At 47.9% G+C, this 21816-nt stretch overlaps 1 protein-coding gene across 2 annotated transcripts in view; it reads right to left on the bottom strand.

Moving 5' to 3' along the window:
• Nucleotides 1-21426, bottom strand: part of PRDM11 (PR/SET domain 11) — a gene marked incomplete at its 3' end in the record, with an annotated part of 43944 nt that extends 22518 nt beyond the window's left edge. For both annotated transcript variants that reach the window (XM_081100364.1, XM_081100365.1), the window contains exons 1-4: nucleotides 21306-21426; nucleotides 20862-20965; nucleotides 20015-20277; nucleotides 70-137 (exon numbers count right to left, since the gene is read on the bottom strand). In XM_081100364.1, coding sequence (XP_080956490.1) covers nucleotides 70-137; nucleotides 20015-20277; nucleotides 20862-20965; nucleotides 21306-21424 — 554 coding nt within the window. In that variant the 5' untranslated portion in view covers nucleotides 21425-21426. The remainder of the gene's footprint in view (nucleotides 1-69; nucleotides 138-20014; nucleotides 20278-20861; nucleotides 20966-21305) is intronic.
• Between the last annotated feature and the right edge of the window lie 390 nt (nucleotides 21427-21816).

Genomic DNA, 21816 nt, shown 5'->3' with positions numbered 1-21816 from the left:
AGCATCTCCCCCGTCTCTTTCCAGAGTCCAGGCAAGTCTCCCGGGAAGTTAGCAGAGAGCAGGACTCACCTCATCCAGTTGGCTTTAGTCTCATCTGACCCGTCTATGGACTTGTAGCGGTTGTTCTTGTCCACAATCTGGAAGACAGAGAAGGAGTCTAGAATGGGCCATTCTACAGGGGGCTCTCATATTCCTGGGCTCCTCCCAAAACCAGGGCCCAGGGCCTGGCTCCATCTGCTACCATCCAGAAACTTCCTTTTGCCCTCCCGCCACAGCGCCCCCACTGCTGCAGGGCTGAAACCCAGGCCTGAGCCAGCAGCAATACAATTCCTCTCTCTCTCTCTCTCTCTCCTCTTCTCTCTCTCTCTCTCTCTCTCTCTCCTCTTCTCTCTCTCTCTCTCTCTCTCTCTCTCTCTCTCTCTCTCTCTCTGGGAGACAGAGGCTTTCTCTGGAGGACTAGACATACGTGGTTTGAGAGGGCTCCTCCTCTCCCAAATCTCTGAATGTTCAAGAGCCTCGGGGTTTGGGCTGGGCCCCTTTACCTTCTGTAAAACTGCCATTCTTTCATCATCATTCCTGAGTTCAGCTGGGTAGGCAATTTTAAGCAGATGAAGTCTTATTCTTTTTCAGCGCTTCTGAAGACTGTCAAGAAGGCTGCCAGGCGCTCTTCAGCAGCCCACTCTTAGTCTAAGGTTCTTTTGAGGATAACCTGTCTATGGTGCATTCTGAGACTTTCTCCTTATTCTTGATTTTCTGTACTTTCACCATGTGGTCCTGAAGTGGAGATTCACTTTTATAAAATGTGTGCATTACTTGATGAGCAAGCACATTATTTGATTAGGACTGATATCTCTTTTTTTAATTCTGAAAAATTCTCAGCTGTTATGCTTTTGAGTATAGCTTCTCAATCATTTTCTCCAGTCTCCTACTGAATAATTTCTATTGAACATATTTTGGAGTAGTTCAATCTATTCCCCATGTCTTTTAACTGCCCTTTCATGTTTTTCTCTTTCTGGACAATACTTTGGGAAAATTTCTCAACCTCTCTCCCAATTCACTAATTTTCTCTTTAACTGCACCCAGTCCAGAGGTTGTCCATCTATAGAGTTTCTTCCTTTCTTTTCTTCCCTTTTCAATGAGTACTTTCAATGCAATGAATATTTTTCATTCTCAGAATTTTTAATTGTTTCTATTTCACATCCATCTTTTCTTACTCTGCCTTCTTGTTTCATGTCATGTTCCTTCTTTTTCCTATTCTAACAGCTTTATTGAAGTGTAATTGACATATAATGTACCATTTGATAAGTTCTCACAAACGTATGCATCCATTATCACAGTCAAGAAAACAAACATATCCATCACCCCCAACAGTTTCCTTATGGCCTCTGTAATCTCATATTTGTCAGTTGCATATCTGTTTTGGAGACGTGCCTGTTCAGATCTTTTTCCCATTTTTTAAATTGTGGGGGTTTTTTCTTATTGTTGAATTTTGAGAGTTTTAAAAAATATATGTTGAGTCCGAGCTGGGTAGCTCAGTTGGTTAGAGTATCATCCCGATACACCAAGGTTGTGGGTTTGATCCCAAGTCCGGGCACATAAAAGAATCAAACGATGAATATATAAACAAGTAGAACAACAAGTAGATGTATTTCTCTCTTTCTCTCTCTTCCTCTCTCTTTCTAAAATACATATTTTGGAATCAGGTCATTTATCAGATATATGATTTACAAACATTTTTATCTAGTCTGTGGCTTGTTTATTCATTTCTTACAGATGTCTTTCTAAGAGCAAAGTTTTTCAAATGAACAAACAAAAACCCACTGTCTTGATCTCTTTAATGGATGTTCTCCTTCCTTTATTTCTTTGAGGGGATCATAAGACCGTGACTGCTGATTATCCCCATTGTAACAAACCCCCAGAATTACAGCTGGGCACCTGGCTACCTGTAATAACAGAATACATTTTTTGGCTTCTTCTCTAGCTAAGATCTGGCCAATAGAATGTAAGTGAAAGTGTCATGTGTCAGCGTCCTGAAAACTTCTTCAAAAGACAACTGATACAGGCCCTTCTACCATCCTGCTGCCTAGAATGCAGATGTGATAGCTGGAGCTCTAGCTACCAACTTGAACTGTGAGGATAATCCAAGCATAGAGAGAGTGATAAGCTAGATCAAGCTTGGTTCTCTGAGGACTCAGTGGAGCAGAGCCACCTCACGAGGTCTAGAATCTATAAAAATAAAAGCCTAAGCGACCGTTCGACCAGTATCTATGACGCACACTGACCACCAGGGGCAGATGCTCAATGCACAGGCATGGAAACATGGAACAGACTGATGACAATCTCAGAGGGAAGCAGGGAGAAGAAAGGGGAAAAGAAATTAATGAAACATCTTATATGCATACTAGAGGCCTGGTGCACGGATTCATGCACCGATGGGGTCCCTTAGCCTGGCCTATGGGAATTAGGCAGGAACCAGCAGTCCGACATCCCCTGAGGGGTCCCAGATTGTGAGAGGGCACAGGCCAGGCTAAGGGACCCACTGGTGCATGAATCCATGCACCAGACCTCTAGTATCTTAATAAAATTGTGTGTGTGTTTTTTTAAAAGAAAGTTGCCCTTCATCCCTCCCTCTCAATCCTGCTCCCGCACCCCCAATATCTAATCCCTCAGCAAGTCCTTCAAATCAGGTTTCAAAAATGTTCCTCTCCACAGCTTCCTGCTTCCCCCTGGTCTAAGCCATCACCAGCTCTTATCTAGACAACTGCAAGAGATCCTAAATAACCTCCCTGATGCCATTCTTAACTCTCCACCAATTCTCCTCAAAGGAGCCAGAGGAATCATTTATCGATATAAATCAGGCATGCCTCTCTCCAGCTCAATGTGTCATCCACTGCACCTACAATAAAACTCAAACTTAGGGTCATAGCCTTCAAGACCCAGTTGACTTGGTCCCTGGCTGCCTCCTCAGCTTCTCTCGAGCCTCTTCTCCCTTCACTTTTCTGCTGCCATGATGATCTGAGAGTGAACCTTTACACTGGTTGGGTCTGCTGCCTACCACCTCTTCCCTCCATTCTTAAAACAATAATAATCACGAAATATTTCAAGCATCAGAAATTATAAAGAATAATGCAGCTGATAGCCTGGTAACCACCAGCTAGAGCCAAGGAAAATTACCACCACCCAAATTTGTCCCAGACCTCTCCCTCCTCTCGCTTTAAGAAAATACCAAGATGTGGTTGAAGACCATCACTGCCTCTAACTCATTCTCCTTCTCTCCCTCCCCTCAAGGGTAATCCCCACTCTGAACCTGGTAGGGAGCCTCCCCATTTTCACTCTACAAGGACTGTTCTAAGAGCAATAAACAGAACTGTTCTGTGTGTCTGTAAAGTTCACAAAAATGGCTCCAAGGAACATAGCCTCTGCCCCCTTTTCCCACTAAACTTTGCGTGGCTGGTCCCTTCTCATCCTTTGGGTCTCAGTTCCTGTCATCTAGACGCTCCTCCTGGCCTGAACTGAAAGGAGTTTCCACCCTGCCACACCCTGACCTCCATACACCTACGGACTCAGCGTTTTTACTATGACATCGTCCTGTTACATCTTGTTAGAGACCTACTTACAAGGTGCATTTTTTTATTGATGGTGTTTATCTACTTATCAATTTGGTAACAAACTGTCTCCCTCACTAGACCATAAGCTAATGAAGGCAAAGCAGACAGTGACTGTGTTCATGAGGGCACATGGCACCTGGTAGAATATTGGTTGAGTGAATGAATTATTGGGTAAAGAATCTTGTAAATAAAAAGCAAGTTAAAGAAAAAAATTTGAAGAATGTTACTATTTTAGTAAAAAGGAAATGAGTGTTGAGCTGGAGCTGGCTTGTACTGCCTATGAGAGACGACTGCAAAATATTCCAGAGTTTCATGAACCAGTCGTTAAACCCAGCCATTATAAAATTAAATTATCTACACTTACAATTCAGGAAGTCATATTTTTAAAAGGTAGTAAATTCTCAAAGCTTAGCACTTCCCTAATAATTTTCCTACATTTTACTATGATATATGTTCTTGAAGATATTGGCATCTACTGTACCTACACAATAGAAATACTATGTAATAGTTGCCATTGTATTTTTCTTCCCTCTACTCGTGCAGTGCCTCTATCTTGGCAGCTTGAAATCAGCCATGGTGGGAGCATTTATGTAAACCCAGGAAACTGGGACATATAACCTCGCTGGCAGGTTGTTAAGCCTTTATCAGCACCCTGTTATGCCTCTGTTGATATGTGCATTGAATGGCTGGAAGATATATTTCAAACTCTCACTCTACCTCTGGATTGAAGGAAAGAGATGAGGGCGATGAGGCTTTTGCTTTGTCTATTTATGAGACCACTAGAGGCCCGGTGCATGAATTCATGCACTGTGGGGTCCCTCAGCCTGGCCTGCGGGATCGGGCTGAAACCAGCATTCTGAAATCCCCTGAGGGGTCCCAGATTGAGAGAGGGCACGGGCCAGGCTGAGGGATCCCACCGATGCATGATTGGGGCCGGGGAGAGACGTGGGAGGTTGGCCAGCTGGGGAGGGACAGGGGGAGAGTTCCAGGGCATGTCTGGCCCATCCTGCTCAGTCCTGATCAGCCAGACCCCAGAGGCAAGCTAACCCTGGTTGGACAATCTACCCCCTGGTGGTCAGTGCACATCATAGCAAGTGGTTGAGCGGCCTTTGCATACCATTAGCATATTGCACTTTGATTGGTAGACCGGCCGATCGGCCGACAAGACACTTAGCATATTAGGCTTTTATTATATAGGACTAGAGACCCAGTGCATGAAAATTCGTGCACTTGGGGGGGGGGGTGTCCTCAGCCCTGCCTGTGCCCTCTCGCAGTCTGGAACCCCTTGGGGGATGTCCACCTGCCGGCTTAGGCCCACTCCCTGGGGGACTGGGCTTAAGCTGGCAGTTAGACATCCCTCTGGCAGCCCGGGAGCCCTCGGGGGATATCCAACTGCTGGCTTAGGCCTGCTCCCTGCCTAACCCGCAATCGGACATCCTTAGCATTCCCAGGGAGAGGCTTGTGGCTGAGCAGAGCTCCCCCTGTTGGAGCGCACTGACCACCAAGGGGCAGCTCCTGCATTGAGCGTCTGCCCCTGGTGGTCAGTGCGTGTCATAGCAACCATTCTGCTGTACGGGTCAATTTGCATATTACCCTTTTATTATATAGGATACTACCTTGTGGTTTAAAACTCTCAGACAACAAGAGAAAACATGCAGCTCAGTTCCCCTCCCCAGCAGTCTCCCCAGACAATGCCCCAGTCTTCAAGGACCCTCTCCTAGAATCTCATAGAACCCCATACTTTATCCCTATCCATCATCATTTTCTGATTACTCCTCTCTCTCCTAGGGGCAAATGCGAAGCATCTATAGACCTAGAAGCCAAATGCAGGAATACTTTGTATGGGTGATACAAGCCATAGAGCCAGAGGAACTGGCTAGAACCTCAGCCTCCCCCCCCCTCCTCCCCCGCCACTTACAGGTGAGCGGCCTTGGGCAGGTGACTTCACTGGCCATGCTTCAGTTTCATTATCTATAAAATGGACTAAAAGCCAACCTCACAGCACTGCTGTAATGACTGATGTAGAAGGCACTCAACAAATGATTACTATTAGGACTATGATCAAGATAGTGATTATTAGTGAAGGGAACAAATGTTAGTTATGATTAATTCTGAGCGATGGGATTTCTGTAGCTCAATATTGGGATGTTGTAATCAGCCTTTCTTGCAGCGTCAACAGGCAGAGAGGCCTGGGTGGGAGTTGTGTGGGACCTGGGAGCTGCCTACGACCTCTGTTGCTGGGTTCAGATCCAGAGATTAACTGAAGGATGTTTGTTGGCTTATCTTTCCCACCAAGCAGGATTTTTCTCAAATTAAGCACTCATTCATTCAATAAATATCACTGAGGAAGCAGCCACGAAGGTCTTTGCTCTCATAAAACTCACAGTCCAGGGGGATACACTGTGATATCACCTGGTCAGTACTGTGGTGAGGAATTCTGTGGAATATGGGAACTCTAAGCTGCAGCCCTGTACCTGGGAGTCAGTTGAGGACCTTCTTGGGGATGTGGAATCTAAGCTGAGGTCCTTTATTTCCCTAAAATATTCTTAAATATATTTTTATTGATTTCATAGAGGAAGGGACAGGGAGAGAGATAGAAACATCAATGATGAGAGACAATCATTGATTGGCTGTCTCCTGCACACCCCCTACTGGGGATTGAACCTGAAACCCAGGAATGTGCCCATGACTGGAATCTAACCCAGGACCCTTCAGTCCACAGGCCAACACTCTATCCACTGAGCCAAACCAGCGAGGGCTAAGCTGAGATCTTGAGGAAGAGGAGAGCCAGGGTGTTGTGGGCAAAGGGAGCAGCGACTGGCAGGGTCACACAGGGCATGCAGACCATGTCATTGGTCAGGGATGAGCCCAGGCTACCCTAAATGGAGATCAGGATATGGTCCTCCCGTCCTGGATTGAGATGATCCTGGCCACCCAGGGCCAGATGCTTGGGACCAAGCCCCCAGAAGCCTGGTTTCCCAGAGTCCTCCCTTTTATTATCCTTGGAGTTCAACTCCTTGGACCCTCTGAGCCTGGCAACTCTGAGACCAGCCCATGCTCCGAGAACTGAGATGCGAGAAGGACTTTCACAACCTGGACCTCATCAGAGAAGGATGGTCAGCATGGTAATGGGATCCCTTAGCCTAGAGAAGAAGAGGCCAGAGAAAGCAGAGCCATCATCAGTGTAGGAAGGACTGCCACACTGGGGAGGCAGGACCAGGACCAGCGTGCACTTGGAAGATGCTGGTGGTGTGAGGTGGTGAGCTCCTTGTTACCAGAGGAATTTAAGCAGTAGCTGAGTGACCCTCTGTCTGAGGCTGAAGGAAAGATTTCTCCACTGAGTGCAAATCTGTCCTAAACGACCTCTAAAAGTCATCTAACACTAAGATCCTCAGAAAATAACATGAAAGCATGAGTTTCAGCCTCCTGGGTCAAGCATGGTCCATGTGAGCCATAATGTTCATCCTGACCATGGTATTATTTAATAAAGGCATCAATACTAAAACATCAACAGCTGCCATTCATAGAGCAATTCCATGGTGCCAAGTACTCTGTCTCATAAATTCTCCCAACTCTATGAAGTAGCTACTATTATCATCCCCATTTTATAGATTAGGAAACTGAGGCTCAGGGTTGCTAGGTAACTTGCCCGAGACCACAAAGGAAATGCATGGGGAAACTGGAGTTCATACTCAGGTCTCTGCCAGGACAGCCCGTGCTCTTAAGCACTCTGCGGAGTGAGGGATGCTACCCACAAGCTCCCCCGAATGACCTTGTCAGAATCAACCAGAAAGGTCCTGGAATCCTCTGTGAACTCCCATCTTCTCCTCTGGTTTGAGCAAATTTGCTGTGTGAACATGCATTTAATAGGGAGGAATATTCTGCTTTGCCACAGAATGTCTGCCGCAATCGAGGATTCACTGTTGGCCTCTCCTAAATGATGACATAACCGAATGCTGCGGAGATTGGATTTTCAAAAACCTGATTTGCTTGCAACTTTCCAGGAATCCATCAAACCCATAAAACGTTTTGATTTTCAGCCCTACACCTCGTCTTAGAGCAGAGTGTTCACAAAAATGATTTGTGAAGCCATTCATGGTTGACAAAGTGCTTTCGTACCTCACATCTCAGATGCTCCTCCCAGAACCCCAGGAGGCAGACAGCATCACTTCTGTTCTCCAGCCACTTCCCAGTCCAGCAAACAGAGAGGCAGGGAGATAAAGAATTTGAACCTGAACTCTGGCATCTGCTACACCCAGACACAGGAACACTTAAGCTGTAGGGATGCCTCTGAGATGATTCAGATCTGGGTCCCTAACCTGCTGTCCATGGACAGGCTAGGATGGCTAGAATTAAAAAGTCAAATAACCACATATGTCAGCAAGGATGTAGAGAAATCAGAGCCCTCATATATTATTGGTAGGAATGTAAAATGGTCCAGATACTCTGGAAAACAGTGTGGCTGTTCCTCAAATGATTAAATACAGAGTTACCACGTGACCCAGCAATCCCACTCCTTGGTATGTACCCAAGAGAAATAAAAACATAAGCCCACAAAGAAACCTGTACACAAGTGTTTATAGGAGCATTACTCATTATAGCTAACAAGTGAAAGCAATCCAACTGTCCATCAACTGGTGAATGGATTAAAAAAATGTATTTCTATGAGATGGAATATTATTTGGCCAGAAAAAATGATACATGTTACAACCTTGAAAACATTAAGCTAAGTGACAGAAGCCAGTCACAAAAGACTATATACTGTATGATCTCATTCATATGAAATGCACAGCACAAAGAAATTTATACAGACAGAAAGTACATTAGTGGCTGCCTAGGGCTGGAAGGGAGTGGGGAGAAGAGATGGGGTGACAGCTAAAAGACAGCATTTCTTCTTAAGAAGATGGTTGCATATATACGAATATATTAAAGACCATTGAATTATTCACTTTAAATAGGTGAATTGTATGGTATGTGACTTATATCTCGATAAAGCTGCTAAAAAAATTAAATCTGCCACATATTCAACAGCAGCAATCAGTTAAGAAAAAAAACAACAATCTTATATCTTTGGCCTGAAAAGTATTCTCTAGAGAAACAGGAGGTTCCCACATGAGTTGGGGGACCAAGTTCATTGAGATATTCATATCTGGGGCTGGAGATTAGGAGCTTGAGCTTTGGTTTGAAGTCCTGGCCCCTTGATTAGCTGGGTAGCCCTGGACAAGTCACCTGGCTCTTTAAGCCTCAGTTTCCCAATCTGTACCAGGAACACAATAGTACCTAACTCATAGTGTGCTTGTGAGGATGTAGAGTTAAGACACACAAATCTGCCCTAGCTTGTTTGGCTCAATGGATAGAGCGTCAGCCTGTGGACTGAGGAGTCCCGGGTTCGATTCCAGCCAAGGGCACATGCCTGGGTTGCGGGCTCGATCCCCAGTCTGGTACGTGCAGGAGGCAGCCAATCAATGATTGTCTCTTATCATTGATGTTTCTCTCTCCCCACTCTCCTTTCCTCTCTAAAATCAATAAAATATATTTTTTAAAAAGACACACAAATCTCTTAATGCCCAATAAATGGCAGCTATTGTTGCTATTGTGTTATCATCATGCAACAACCCGACCTAGCACTTGTTGAGGATCAACCAAGGTTTAGGGGTTCTGAAATAGGCTCCAGGGGTGTAGATCAGACAAGACCTCTAATGGAGGAACTTTCAAACACGAGAAAACCCCAAATTCCCTATGATTAAAGCTAGGAAGTTTATTAGAAATTGTTGTTTCTCAACGTAGGGTCTTTGGATATAGTCTCAAGATCTGAAAGTTCTAAGAATTTTTCATTCAATGTTTTCATTTAAAAATATCAACATAAGGGACTAACCACGAGACTTCCATCCACACAAAAGTATGGTGCTGTGACCGAGTTGGCACTTGTGGTAGACTGAATTCTTGGCCCCAGTTCTTGCCCCTCCCTACCACCCTTGGCCGGATGGATGACTCTGCAGTAGTTTGTTCCTTGACCTTGGATTCAGCCAGATTATTTTTTTGGCCAATGGGATGTTAACACACATGATGCAAGCAAAGACTTGAAATGTGCTTGTGAGGATGGGCTTGCCCTCCAGGGCCTCTGCCTTTGCCAGAAGCGTTTTCCCAGGGAGCCAGGTGACTTGTCCAGGGCTACCCAGCTAATCATGGGGCCAGGACTTCAAAGCTCAAGCGCCTAATCTCCAGCCCGAGATATGAATACCTCAATGATATGAGTCCAGAACCAGCACACGTGGAGCACACCTGGCTCCACCAGGAGGAGCCACATTCCCTGGACTGAAGCCGGAGGCAGAGCAGCCCAGCCACGCCCAGCTAAGTCCACCGAGCAGGTCAACGGCACATACATGGGCAGGAATAATGACTGTTGTTCTACACTGGGGTCAGCGAACTATGGCCTGCAGGCTAAATCCAGCCCGCCACCTGCTTTTGTCGAGCCCACCAGCTAAGAATAGTTTGTACATTTCCAAACGGTTAAAAATAAATCAAAAGAAGACACTTTCATCGTGTGAAGATTACTGGGAACTCCAATTTCAGTACCCATCAATGAAGTTGCACTAGAACCTGCCCCACCTGTGGCTGCTCTCACACCACCATGGCAGAATTGCGTAGTTGTGACATACCCTGCATGGTCCACAAAGCCTAAAACATTGACTATCTGGCCTTTTACACAAAAAGTTGGCTGACTCCTGTTCCATGCCACTGAATTTGGAGGTGGCTTGTTACACAGTGGCAGCTGACTGTACAACACCAGTTATTACTGCTTAACATTAGCCTGTGAAGAAAGAACCGATGCGAATTTAACATGTACATGATGCATTTGGGCAAAGAAAAGACCAAGACACATCATGGCCATTGCACTAATAAACGATTTCCCAGTGTTTCAAAGAGACACAGAAAATACAGATACCCACAGGCATACCCATAGGCACGCCAAAGGCCAAACAATCTGTCTCTGTCGTCACCACCATGGCCAACCTAGTCCCAGGAGAACATCATCCAACACGGTAACTGACTCTCTTAATTTGAGTTCTGCTGGTTTGTGTAGTTCTTGTTCATTTTATGTTTGTAAATCTGCCTTGGTTTTATCGTTGTTTAAAAGCTATAAGATGCGCTGTTTCTCTCTAGCTTTAGGTGTACACCTTTTTAAGTAACATTAGAATAAAATGAATGCAATGTTGGGACCCCATGAACGTTAAAAGTCACCTGAACACAAGTGAGGGACAGCAGTGCTGCAGAGGTGCTCAGGAGACAAGGAATGAAGAAGGTCAAGCAGGAACTGGGTCAGAGGGAAACACTGGGCCGCTCAGCATAGCTTTTCATGGTCTGCTTTGGTTCCACTGGGAAGACTTTGAGAATCATAGGCTGGTTAATAGCATTTTATATTTTGGGGGGAATCTTTGGTTTTATTTATGATCCAAAAGCCAAGCTACCAGTATTTAGAAAACAGTTATACAAGCCGAGCTCATTAAATATTTCTGGTGTTAAGAGGAATCTTAGGAACCAGGTACATATTTTTACTCCTGGAAAGAACTGCTATTGAATCAAGAGTACCTTAAGGTCCATAACATCCTAGAACAGGAGGAAAGTGACTTTTTTCTGGCATCTTCTTCTACTTTTCCTTCTAAGCACACTCTACTTCTGCTATTTCCTGTTACTTCCCCAACCTCAACATTATACCTGTGCCCCTGGGCCTTTGTACATACTGTGCCCACAGCTTGCAATTTGTGTTCCCTCAGTTCCTGACTCTGTAGGCCACTCATTTCAACTCATCCCTCAAAATCCAGGTCAGGCCTAGAGGCAAGGAAACCCCAGTCACAATGTGCACACCTACCACTTGGAGATCCTGGTTTCTAAACACCATTACCCACTAAAATGAATCAGAGCTCCTAAGAGAGATGGCTGGAACACCTTTTTGTATCAGAAAGTAAGGAAGTGCTAAAACAATAAGAAGAAGCCAGTGTGAACAAGTGCACACTGGTCAGTTCTAGAGCCATTTAAACATAAAAAAAAAAAATAATGACAGTAACAGACTAGAACACATGGAAGAGAAGAAGAATTCATGAGTCCATACTGATACTAAAAAAATTGTAAATGGGGGAGGGGGTGGGGGTGAATTTGAGCACTTAAAAAAATTTTTTTTAAATCACTGATTTTTAGAGAGAGGGGAGCGAGAGAAAGAAACATCAACACAAGAGAGAAACGCCAATCGGTTGCCTCCCTCCCACACGTGGCTGAACAGTGGATCAAACCCACAACCTTGACCAGGAATCAAACGCTCAACCTTTCAGTGTACAGCATGATGCTCCAACCAACTGAGCCACCTGGCCAAACTGAGTAGTCAAGTAATAAAGGTAGGAAGACTAGTTAAAAATCATTTTAAACTATGAATAATAATTGATACAAGCAAGAATCATTAATCGTTGATAAAACCATCTGGTAAAAGACAGACAGACATCTGTGCCTTCTGCTGTCCACAATGAGAAAGACAATGTCTGAACCAAAAAACTATAACCTGAATGGATCACGAGGAAACAATCGAAATTGTGGAACATTCTGCAAACAAGTGGCCTAAACTCTTCCAAAGCGCCGATATCACAGGGTGTGTGGTATTCATTATACTATCACTCTTCTACAGGCTTGGACATTTCCAAAATAAAGAGTTCGTAGCAATTAACCCACAAGCATGAAAAGCACCTGTTCACGCTGGTGCACCCATACACGCCCCAGCTGCCTCATCTGTCCCTTCTTTTCTTCCCAGACAAGCCCATTGTTCCTCCCTTCTCCGGGCTCCCCACACTTGGTAAAAAAATGCCCCTTGGCACTGACATCTCAGGACATCATAAGTGTCTGCCTACACTTCCATCGATCCCAGTTCCTTAGAGGTTTTCAGAGGCCCTGCCGTGAACCTTTGCACATCCAATTTCACGTTTTAAAACAAATCCCCACTTTACGATAGAAGCTGGAATGGAAAACGCGGCAACACCATTTCACGTCTGCGTCCCCCAGGACAGCAGGAGTCTGGCCGGCAGAGAGGCTGACTGACTGACAGCAGGTGAGCAAACCCCACACAGTGTCCTCCTCACGAGGACCTCCGGGAAGTCTCTCGTCCGGAGTCAGTACCCAGAAGGGCTGACCTACCTGGGACTTCTCACATTATGGACAGAACACGCTGGCAGCTGCCCAGGCTGGCCCTTCCCAGGGGCTGCCAGATGTGGACCCCACGTACTAAAAGCGCATATACAGGTCATTACGGTATACATTATTAGCCTCATTCCTGGCTCCATTTAGGGCCTCCACCCTTGTTTTTCTTTCTTAATCTCTCTCCCAGTTTTAATATGCTATCATGTTATATTTTATGTATCCTGCTAGGCTGCCCTACATCCCTTCTGGAACAAGACTGGGTTCAAGTAAAAACCTGAAATAGAAACCCTGTGCTGGCCTCCTCTTTCTTCTGCCCCTTCACGGGACCACATGGCTGCATGGCCCTCCTCAAGCTCCTCGTGCCTGCGCATCGTCGGCGGCCTGCTGTGTCTGAGGGCAGCCTGCAGGCCTTGGCAATGATTGATGGAGTTTATAATTCCCACGGAGCTGAGAAAGCCAAAGGAGGGGCCTTGCTCTTATAAACTGCCTAAAGGGAGTACAAAACTCCTTCCAAGGAGGCCAGGCCATGAAGGAGAGGCGCAAAGTGGAGCTGGCCATTGGGTCCATCTAAGTCCAGGCCGTGTCTCTACACCACACTGCACGCACTGGGACCAGCGTGCCCACTGGTTGAGGGGAGACGAAAAGGGTATGGGAAAGATGAACAGGACAGTCGACCAGGCCAGGAGGTAGGAAAAGGTGAGGCGAGGAAGGGAAATGAAGAGGAACAGGAGGCGGAATGGGAGAGTGGGTTCTGGAGTCACACTCTCCCAGTTCAGCGACTCACTGGCTGGTGAGCTTTGTGAGAATGGCTCTCCCTCACTGGCCTCCATTTTCTCAACTGTATAATGGGTAGAATAATATCGACTCCACGGCGGCATCACTAGGATCGAATGGGATCTTGCTATAAGGTGCCGAGCAAACCCAGACATGGAGTAAGTGCTCAATAAACATTCATGGCTGTGCGGCCATTAATGCCACCACTTCTGCTGGAGTACAGTGCACACGCTGAGGAGTTGTGGGAGGAAATATGTGGTGTTGGATGGGGGCCAGAGTTTCTGAAGGCAGCAGAAGGTCAGGAAAGGACATCAAGTATGGCTTTGGGACAGTATTTGCAAATGAATGCAGCTTACTTAGAATGTGGGGCTTCCGGATCCTGATCCAACCCATCTGAGATACACACAAACACACAACATACACACACATACAACACACACACAACATACACACACATACAACACACACAATACACACACACACACACACACACACACACATGGGCCCTGCTCTCTTGAGCCATTTTGCATATTTGTTCTCTCTGGGCCTTTAAGGCCTCTCACTTCTCTGGATCGCGAAGGTCAAAGCCTTCACATGCGACCTCCAGCCACTCCCTCCCCTCACCCATCCACATGCTACAGCTCATAGTCCTAGGAAGGACCCTGCAGGGGTGCAGCCTTCTGGCCTCTGGCCCCACCGAGGCACCATGGGCCGCGCCCACCCCTGACCAGTGGAGCAGGTCTATGACCAGGCTGCAACCCCAGGGCTTCCTCGTCTCCCTTTCCTCCAGACCCCAGACCCACGCCAGGCTGTGTACCTAGGAAGCTGCCTGCTTTACCGACCCCAGCTTGCCTGGCTGCGCTGTCCCAGGTGCAGACTCTGACTGTGGTGAGGGAGGGGGGATCCTAGCAACACTGCCCTGGGCATGGCCCTAGATTTTCTCCCCCCCCCGAGATTTTCCTACAGGCTGAGAAGCCACAGCCTCCTCTGTTGAACTTCTACTCATCCTTCAAGACCCATCTCCAATCTGCCCTGCCAAAACCAATTCCCCCTCCCTGCCCTATAGCACTACAGTCACCAGCAACACTCTGCCTGCATATTACTTGGTTGGGAATAAGCTGCCTCCTTCCTCATCCATCTCGGCCCCTGCTCCCCGTAGCTGGACCACAGGTTCTGGAAGAACACAGAACAAACCTCATGCATTACTGTTAGCCCCAGAGCTCCCCGCTCAGGGCCCAGTGCTTGGGAGTGGCTCTGTGTCTGTGAGGTTGGACACATAACCACACTCGCAGATCCACCTCCTGCCATGTCTTCCCCATGAAGGAATTCCTTAAGGCCCCATGGCGTCATGGACAGGGGCTATCTTTGAAGGAGCCCAAGTCTACCATGTACCAGCTATGAGAGTGGGGGCCACTTAACCTCTTCAGTCCTGGGTGCCCCCATTTGAACAAGAGGACAGCAACCTCCCACTGTGAGACTGTTGTGAGGAGGAATGTAGTACACACTTGGCATTTAATCATTGCTCAGTGAGCAGCCAGACTTATAAAGTAAGCCAGCCATCCTCGCTGGGCCCCTCTCCCGCCTCCCACTCATTCACCTCTCAGTCCATAGCAATGTGGCTTTTGCTGTGAAACTGCCCCTGCCAAGGACACCGGGACCTGTGTACACCCGGAGCCACATGCGCTCTCAGTCCTCGAGCTTCTCACCCTCCACAGCACTGACCCCAGGGCCACCCTGTCCCAGGGCTCCCGTTGCATAAATGCATACATTTATTTGCTTAGTTTCCCCTAGACCAGTGATGGAGAACCTATGACACGCGTGTCAGAGGTGACACGCGAACTCATTTTTTGGGTTGATTTTTCTTTGTTAAATGGCATTTAAATATATAAAACAAATATCAAAAATATACGTCTTTGTTTTACTATGGTTGCAAATATCAAAAAATTTCTATATGTGACACGGCACCAGAGTTAAGTTAGGGTTTTTCAAAATGCTGACACGCCGAGCTCAAAAGGTTCACCATCACTGCCCTATATTCCCTGGGCTGCGGGCCCACACACACCAGTGAGCCTCTGGGCAGCTCCACCTGGGCATCTGCTGGGCACCTCCCACTGCACTCCTCCCAACCCGAGCTCGTCTTCTCCATTCTCCTCAGTGTCAGACCACCACTCTCTACCTCTCCGCACGTATCAGCAGATGGCCCCCAAACACATAAGCCCACTGGCTTAGTTTCCTATCACTGCTGTGACAACCCACTACAAACACAGTGGCTTAAAACAACACACATTCCTTAACTCACAGTTCTGGAAATCCTACGTCCTAAAATCAAGATATGAGCAGGACTGCGTGTTTTCTGGAGGCTCCAAGAAAGAATGTGTTTCCTTGAACTTCCCGGCTTTTAAAGGCTGCCTGCCGGCCTTGGCTCCTGGCTCCTTCCTGTATCTTCAAGGTCACCAGGAGAGCATCTTCTCATCTTTGGTTTCTGACCCTGACTCTCCTGCCTCCCCTTACAAATATGCATGTGATTACACTGGGCCACCAGGTAACCCGAGACAATTTCTCCACCTCAAGATCCTTAATTAAATCACATCTGAAAGTCCCTTCTGCTATGTAAGATAACAGTCACAGGTTCTGGGGATCAGGACATGGGCATCCTTGGGGGGGGGCCATTATCTGGCCAACTATCCTTACTCCCCTCCATCTGCTCCAAGCCTCTAGGACAGTGGTTCTCAACCTTCCTAATGCCGCGACCCTTTAATACAGTTCCTCATGTTGTGGTGACCCCCAACCATAAAATTATTTTCGTTGCTACTTCATAACTGTAATTTTGCTACTGTTATGAATCGTCATGTAAATATCTGATATGCAGGATGTATTTTCATGGTTACAAATTGAACATAATTAAAGCATAGTGATTAATCACAAAAACAATATGTAATTATAGATGTGTTTTCCGATGGTCTTAGGCGACCCCTGTGAAAGGGTTGTTTGACCCCTAGAGGGGTCGCGACCCACAGGTTGAGAACTGCTGTGCTAGGATATTCCTCCCATGACAGAAAAAAAAAATGCTGACCCACCTCCTTCCCATATCCAGTGTCTCCATCTGAACATTCTCAGGCAATATAAAAGCTTATCCATCATGCCTTATCTCTACTCTAAGAATCCTTCATTGGGTTCCTTAAGAATGTTCAAGTCTGTCATGAACAAATTCCTTCGACCCCATGTCTCCCTCCAGCCGTCACCCTTCCTATGCCCTGTCTCTCTCCTCGCTTCTTATCTCTAATCAGTCATCTGAGACGTGACTCTACTGCTCACCTCCATTCTAATAAGGTTTCCATCTCATCACTCTTCTGCAGGGGTTCTCCCGTGCAGTACTATTGGCATTTGAGGCCAGATCATTTTTTTGTTGCGGGAGGCGAGCCTGTGCACTATGAAACACTGAGCAGCATCCTGGCCTCTACCTTCTAGATGCCCATGGCATAGCCCCATCCTGAGTTGGGATGGCCAGAAATGTCTCCAGACATTGCCAAATGTCCCATGGGTGGGGAGAGAGGGGAGCAAATTACTCCAGATTGAGGACCATTATCTTATAGTAATAGCTCTTGCTAAAGTCACCAATGACTTCCCTGGCACTGAATCCCACGGACACTATTAAGTCCTTCGCTTGCTTGGCTTCTCAGCAGAATCTGACACTCTTAGCCATTCTGGGCTCCTACCCCGCAGGCTGCCTTTTCTCTGTCTCCTTCCAGGATTAAGCAACCCTTCTGAACCACTAACTGCCGACGTTCCTCAAAGCTAAGTCATAAGCCCTCTCTTTCTCACTCAGCCTGTTCTCCCTGGAGGTGCCCTCCACGCCCTGACCTCTCTGACCATTTCTGCACAGGTGACTTCAGAAGGGACACTTCCATACCTCCTTTCCAAGCTGTCAACCCCCATGTCAAAATGCCTACCTGACATCGTCACTAGGATATCTTCATGTCACTCCAACTCAACAAGTCCAAAACCAAGAGCCTTCCCTTATCCCAGACCCCTCTGGCAATTCCCACTCCTCAGAGAAAGGCGCCACCCCTGAGCTGGGGTGAGGACACTGCAGGGATTGTTCTGGACACTTCCCTCTCCCTTACTCAGGGCAATTAGTTTATTTCCAAGTCAAATCTCTTTCATCTTTAAAACAGTTCACAAACCACTTCACGGGTCTCCATGTCTCTGCTCCCACCCGAGCCCAAGCCTCTGATATGGTCGACTCAGAGAATCACCACAGCACTCTAAACAGGGTGTGGGCATCCATTCTTGACCAATGCCTTCACCATCCCCATCAGTTCTCCATGCTGTGGCCAAAGTCACCTTTTCAAAACGAATAAACTTTCCTGATTGTCCTCAAACTAAAGAACAAAAGTCCCAATTTGGACCACTGGGCTCTATAATGGCCAAGCCTTCATCATCTCCTCTAGGCCCCTGTGTTGGCTACACTCCAGGCACACTGGCCTTCTTCCTGTTGCTCAAAAATGCTGTGCTCTCTCTTGCCGCAGGGCTTTGCATATGCTGTTTCTGGGTGCCCCTCATCCATCTTCACCTGGTGGGTATTCTCTTCCTACCATCGCAGTCAACTATTAGGAAGCCTTCCCTGACCTCTGGCCACGTAAATTTTCGTGGTTGTTCACTTTTCTCTTAGCCACTCTCTCCATTACCTTTTAGAGTCCTAATTTTCTATTTGTTTGTTTTATTCTTTTACCCATTCCCTCTTTGCTACAGTAAACTCTATGAGGGCACGAACCAAGTCTGATCAGGCCCACCATTGTACCCCAGGGCGAGCCCATCACCGGGCACAAAGGAGATCATTCATGCATAATGAATGACCTACCTACCCCCTAGCCTGCCTTTCTCTACTGTCCCACATCCCCCATCTCTGTTCAAGCTTGACTCCTAAGAGTTGTCTCGGATAATTCTTCCTCTTTATATCTTTGAAAACCCTCCTTCCTCACCTCCACATGCCATCTACCACTAAATCTTGGAGATTCTCCCTCCTAAATCTCTCTCAAATATGCCCACTTCTAGCACCTGCATATAAACCACCATCTTTCCTTACCTGAACCCCCATCCCAGCTTCCCACTTAGAGAACCCCAATTCTTGGATTCACACCTCTGCCTGAAATGCTTCAATGGCTTCCCCTGGCCTACAGGAGGGACGATGCACCGACCCTGGCTTATGAGATGCAGCAGGATCTGGTCCCTGCCTCTCTCTCTCTCTTTCTTATATATTTTTTTAATCCTCACCCAAGGAGTAAGGATATTTTTTCCAGTAAGGATTTTTAGCGAGTGGAAGGGGAGGGAAAGAGAGAAACATCATTGCGAGGGAAACACATCAACTGATTGCCTCCCATACCACACATCCCCCACAGGCCCGGAGGCGGGGACTGAACCTGCAACCAAGGTATGTGTCCTTGACTGGGAATTGAACCTGTGATCCTGCAGTGCACAGGCCCATACTCTACACACTGAGCTACTCTGGCCCGGGCTCCCTTTCCTTGCCGCACTGCCTCCCGGGCTCATTGCTGTTGCCACACAGGACTTCACGGAATTCGTCTCTCAGCTGTTCTGTCTCCAGGGAGCATTTTTCCATCCCCTTCTATTACTGCTATCTACTCTTCCAATCTCAGGCTAAAGAAAGTCTTGCCCAAACCCCTCGTGTAGGCGCACAATAATAATAACAGCTGATGTTCTCTGAGTACTTACTAAGGGCAAAACTCTAAGAACTTTACAGTTTGACTTATTTAATCTTTACCATCAACTATGATTATCCTGTTACAGAACAGGCACAGAGAGGTTAAATGACTCGTCCACGGTCGAGTAGATAGTAAATAGCAAAGCTGGGCGACATAATGAACTTGGGCTCCAGACCCCAAATCCCCGAACACTGTGAACACTGCGCCTCCTGCTGCCCCCTTCAATAGCAATGACTGCATGTGCACGTACTTGTTCAACGCCTGCTCTCCCTACTCCCTGGAGGCAGGACCCTGCCTGTCTTATTGAAGGCTTTACCTCCAGCAACCAGCCCAGCACCTAACATGACTGCTTTTTTAGCCGAATGTCATGCTTTGCATCCCCACAGTCCCCAGCTCCAAGTCACCAGCTCCAGAGAAAGGTGTACACAAACCTTTCGTAAATGCCACTAAAGGGCCCACCAGACACCCACAAGGAGGATTCACAGGGCAATCGCTCCACCACGGATTCTGCTGACTACTGCCAGGTGAGCTCCTCAGCACGGCCCTCAGCCACCAAGGGTCGCAGCCCCTTAGCGAGCACGAGGGGACTGCAAGATTCATCACCCACCAGTCCCGGAATGGTGGCAAAAAGCTCTTGAGCCAGGCCGGGCCAGCAGATGGCTCCCCCTGCTGGTTCCCTTCCATGTTTGTTGGCACCCTCTCACATGGCACTGCCCAGGGGACACTCACCAGCCAAGAGAAGAAGCCAGCTGATTTGTCCTGGGTGGAGATCTGTCCCTCATAAGGGCCGAAGATGTGGCCTTTGGGGATAACCTCATTTATGCATCGCACGTCATTCTCCCCATTGGAGTCCTTGACCACCTCCATGCCCTGCGGGATGGTGAGGGCGGCCCGGTCTGGCAGGCCCACGGGCACCGGTGTGTCGGACACAAACACAGGGGGACCATGTTTCGGGCATTCATCCACAAAGTACTCCTGACAGGACTCGCAGACTGGAGGGAGGGAAAGAGGAGGAACTCAGTTGTTGGGAGGGGTAGGACCCCCATGGAGGAGGCTGAAGGGCTGATGGGAAGCCCACCCTGAGACCAGCAAGGGCAGTGGAAAGCTCTGCCTGGCACCCCTGAGCCCAGCCCTGGCTCCACCCCAGCCAGCTACGGGCTCCTGAGTCTTCAGTAGCAATAACCCAATATCTTCCCTGGGGGCTCAAGGACATGCCTGCCAACGAGGAAACCAGTAACTGCCTTTGTTTCAAGTTTGAAAAAGTAGAAGAAAGAGCATGCTCTGGAATCAGATAGGTCTGGGTTTGAATGCAACTGTGCATCCGTGGGCTGCGGGACCTGAGGCAGGGTTCTTAATCTTCACCAAGCCTCAGTCTCCCGACCTGGAAAATGGGACCAATGACAACCACCTCAATGGCTAACGGGGCAGATTAACTGAGGCATGAACCTGCGTCTGGTACACAATAGATGAGGGCCTATCATTAGTATTAGCCCTGCAAATTCCCTGAGCGAGATGGGGTCGGGGGTTGGGGGTGAAGGGAGGAGCAGCCCAGGAAATAGCCCCAAGCTCCACTTACACCAGAAGTCCACTTGCTGGAAACTTTTGGGCATGATGAGGTCACGCTTCCCCTTCAGTTTCTTGGGTTCCACTTCCATGGCCGAGGGGTCTGGTCTCCTAGAACTGTCCAGGACAGAGGCCATTAAAGAAAGCAAAGAAGTCATCGGAGAGGGTGACCGGCAGAGAAGCTGAGGACCTGGCCAGGAGGCCACAGGTACTACTGGGCAGGGGGAGGAGCCCCAGCCAGCCTATCAGGTCAGGAGACAGGTGGAGAGGGAGGTGTCCTGAGACCAGGCCCACTGGGCCACTGTTTGGTTTTCTCTCTGGTCCCAAGAGCTGCCCAGAGCAGCATAAGGAACGAGGGCAGGGAATGGGAACTCTCCGCCGGGTCTCCCACCAACCCGACCAACCCAGCCAAGGATTCCCCCCTTCTCCCTCTCCTGTGCCCACACAGGGGCCTCACCAGGGCTGGCCATACTCCTGGTCACGGAGAGGTGAGCAGACTTCTGTCTTCACCACGGTCACCATGTCCCCCACAGCTGCCTTGGTCTGCGCCAAACACTCCTTCATGTTCTCAGTCATTCTGTTCTGGGGATAGGAAGGCGGGACCAGCACAGGAAAAGGATCAAAGAGACAGGGGAAGAGGGGTGAGTGGTGGAGAGGGCAATCGGGGGTCCCGTGGAATCTGGTTACCCTCCCTGCCATCCCCAGAGGAAGCTCTTGAGAACACAGACAACAAAAACAGCTGTAGCCTGGCCAAGAGGAAATGCCATTTCTATCCCGGGCTGGTCCTGGGGACGACTGGAGCCACCAGCCCCATGGGGTCAGGGGCCAGGGGCAGCTCAGGCCAGGAAACAGGGCTGCACAGCACAGCCTGGACCCCAAAATCAAAGGGCAAAGGGTATGAGGAACTCGCAGGAGCCTCTGTACGAAACTCTGCAGTGGGGAGCTGAGGAGGAATCAAATCAAGCCCA

This window comes from Myotis nattereri, assembly GCF_964212035.1.
Source record: "Myotis nattereri genome assembly, chromosome: 9".
NCBI lineage: Eukaryota > Metazoa > Chordata > Mammalia > Chiroptera > Vespertilionidae > Myotis > Myotis nattereri.
The sequence above is the reverse complement of the archived record's forward strand: the minus strand, read 5'-3'. Positions and strand labels throughout refer to the sequence as shown.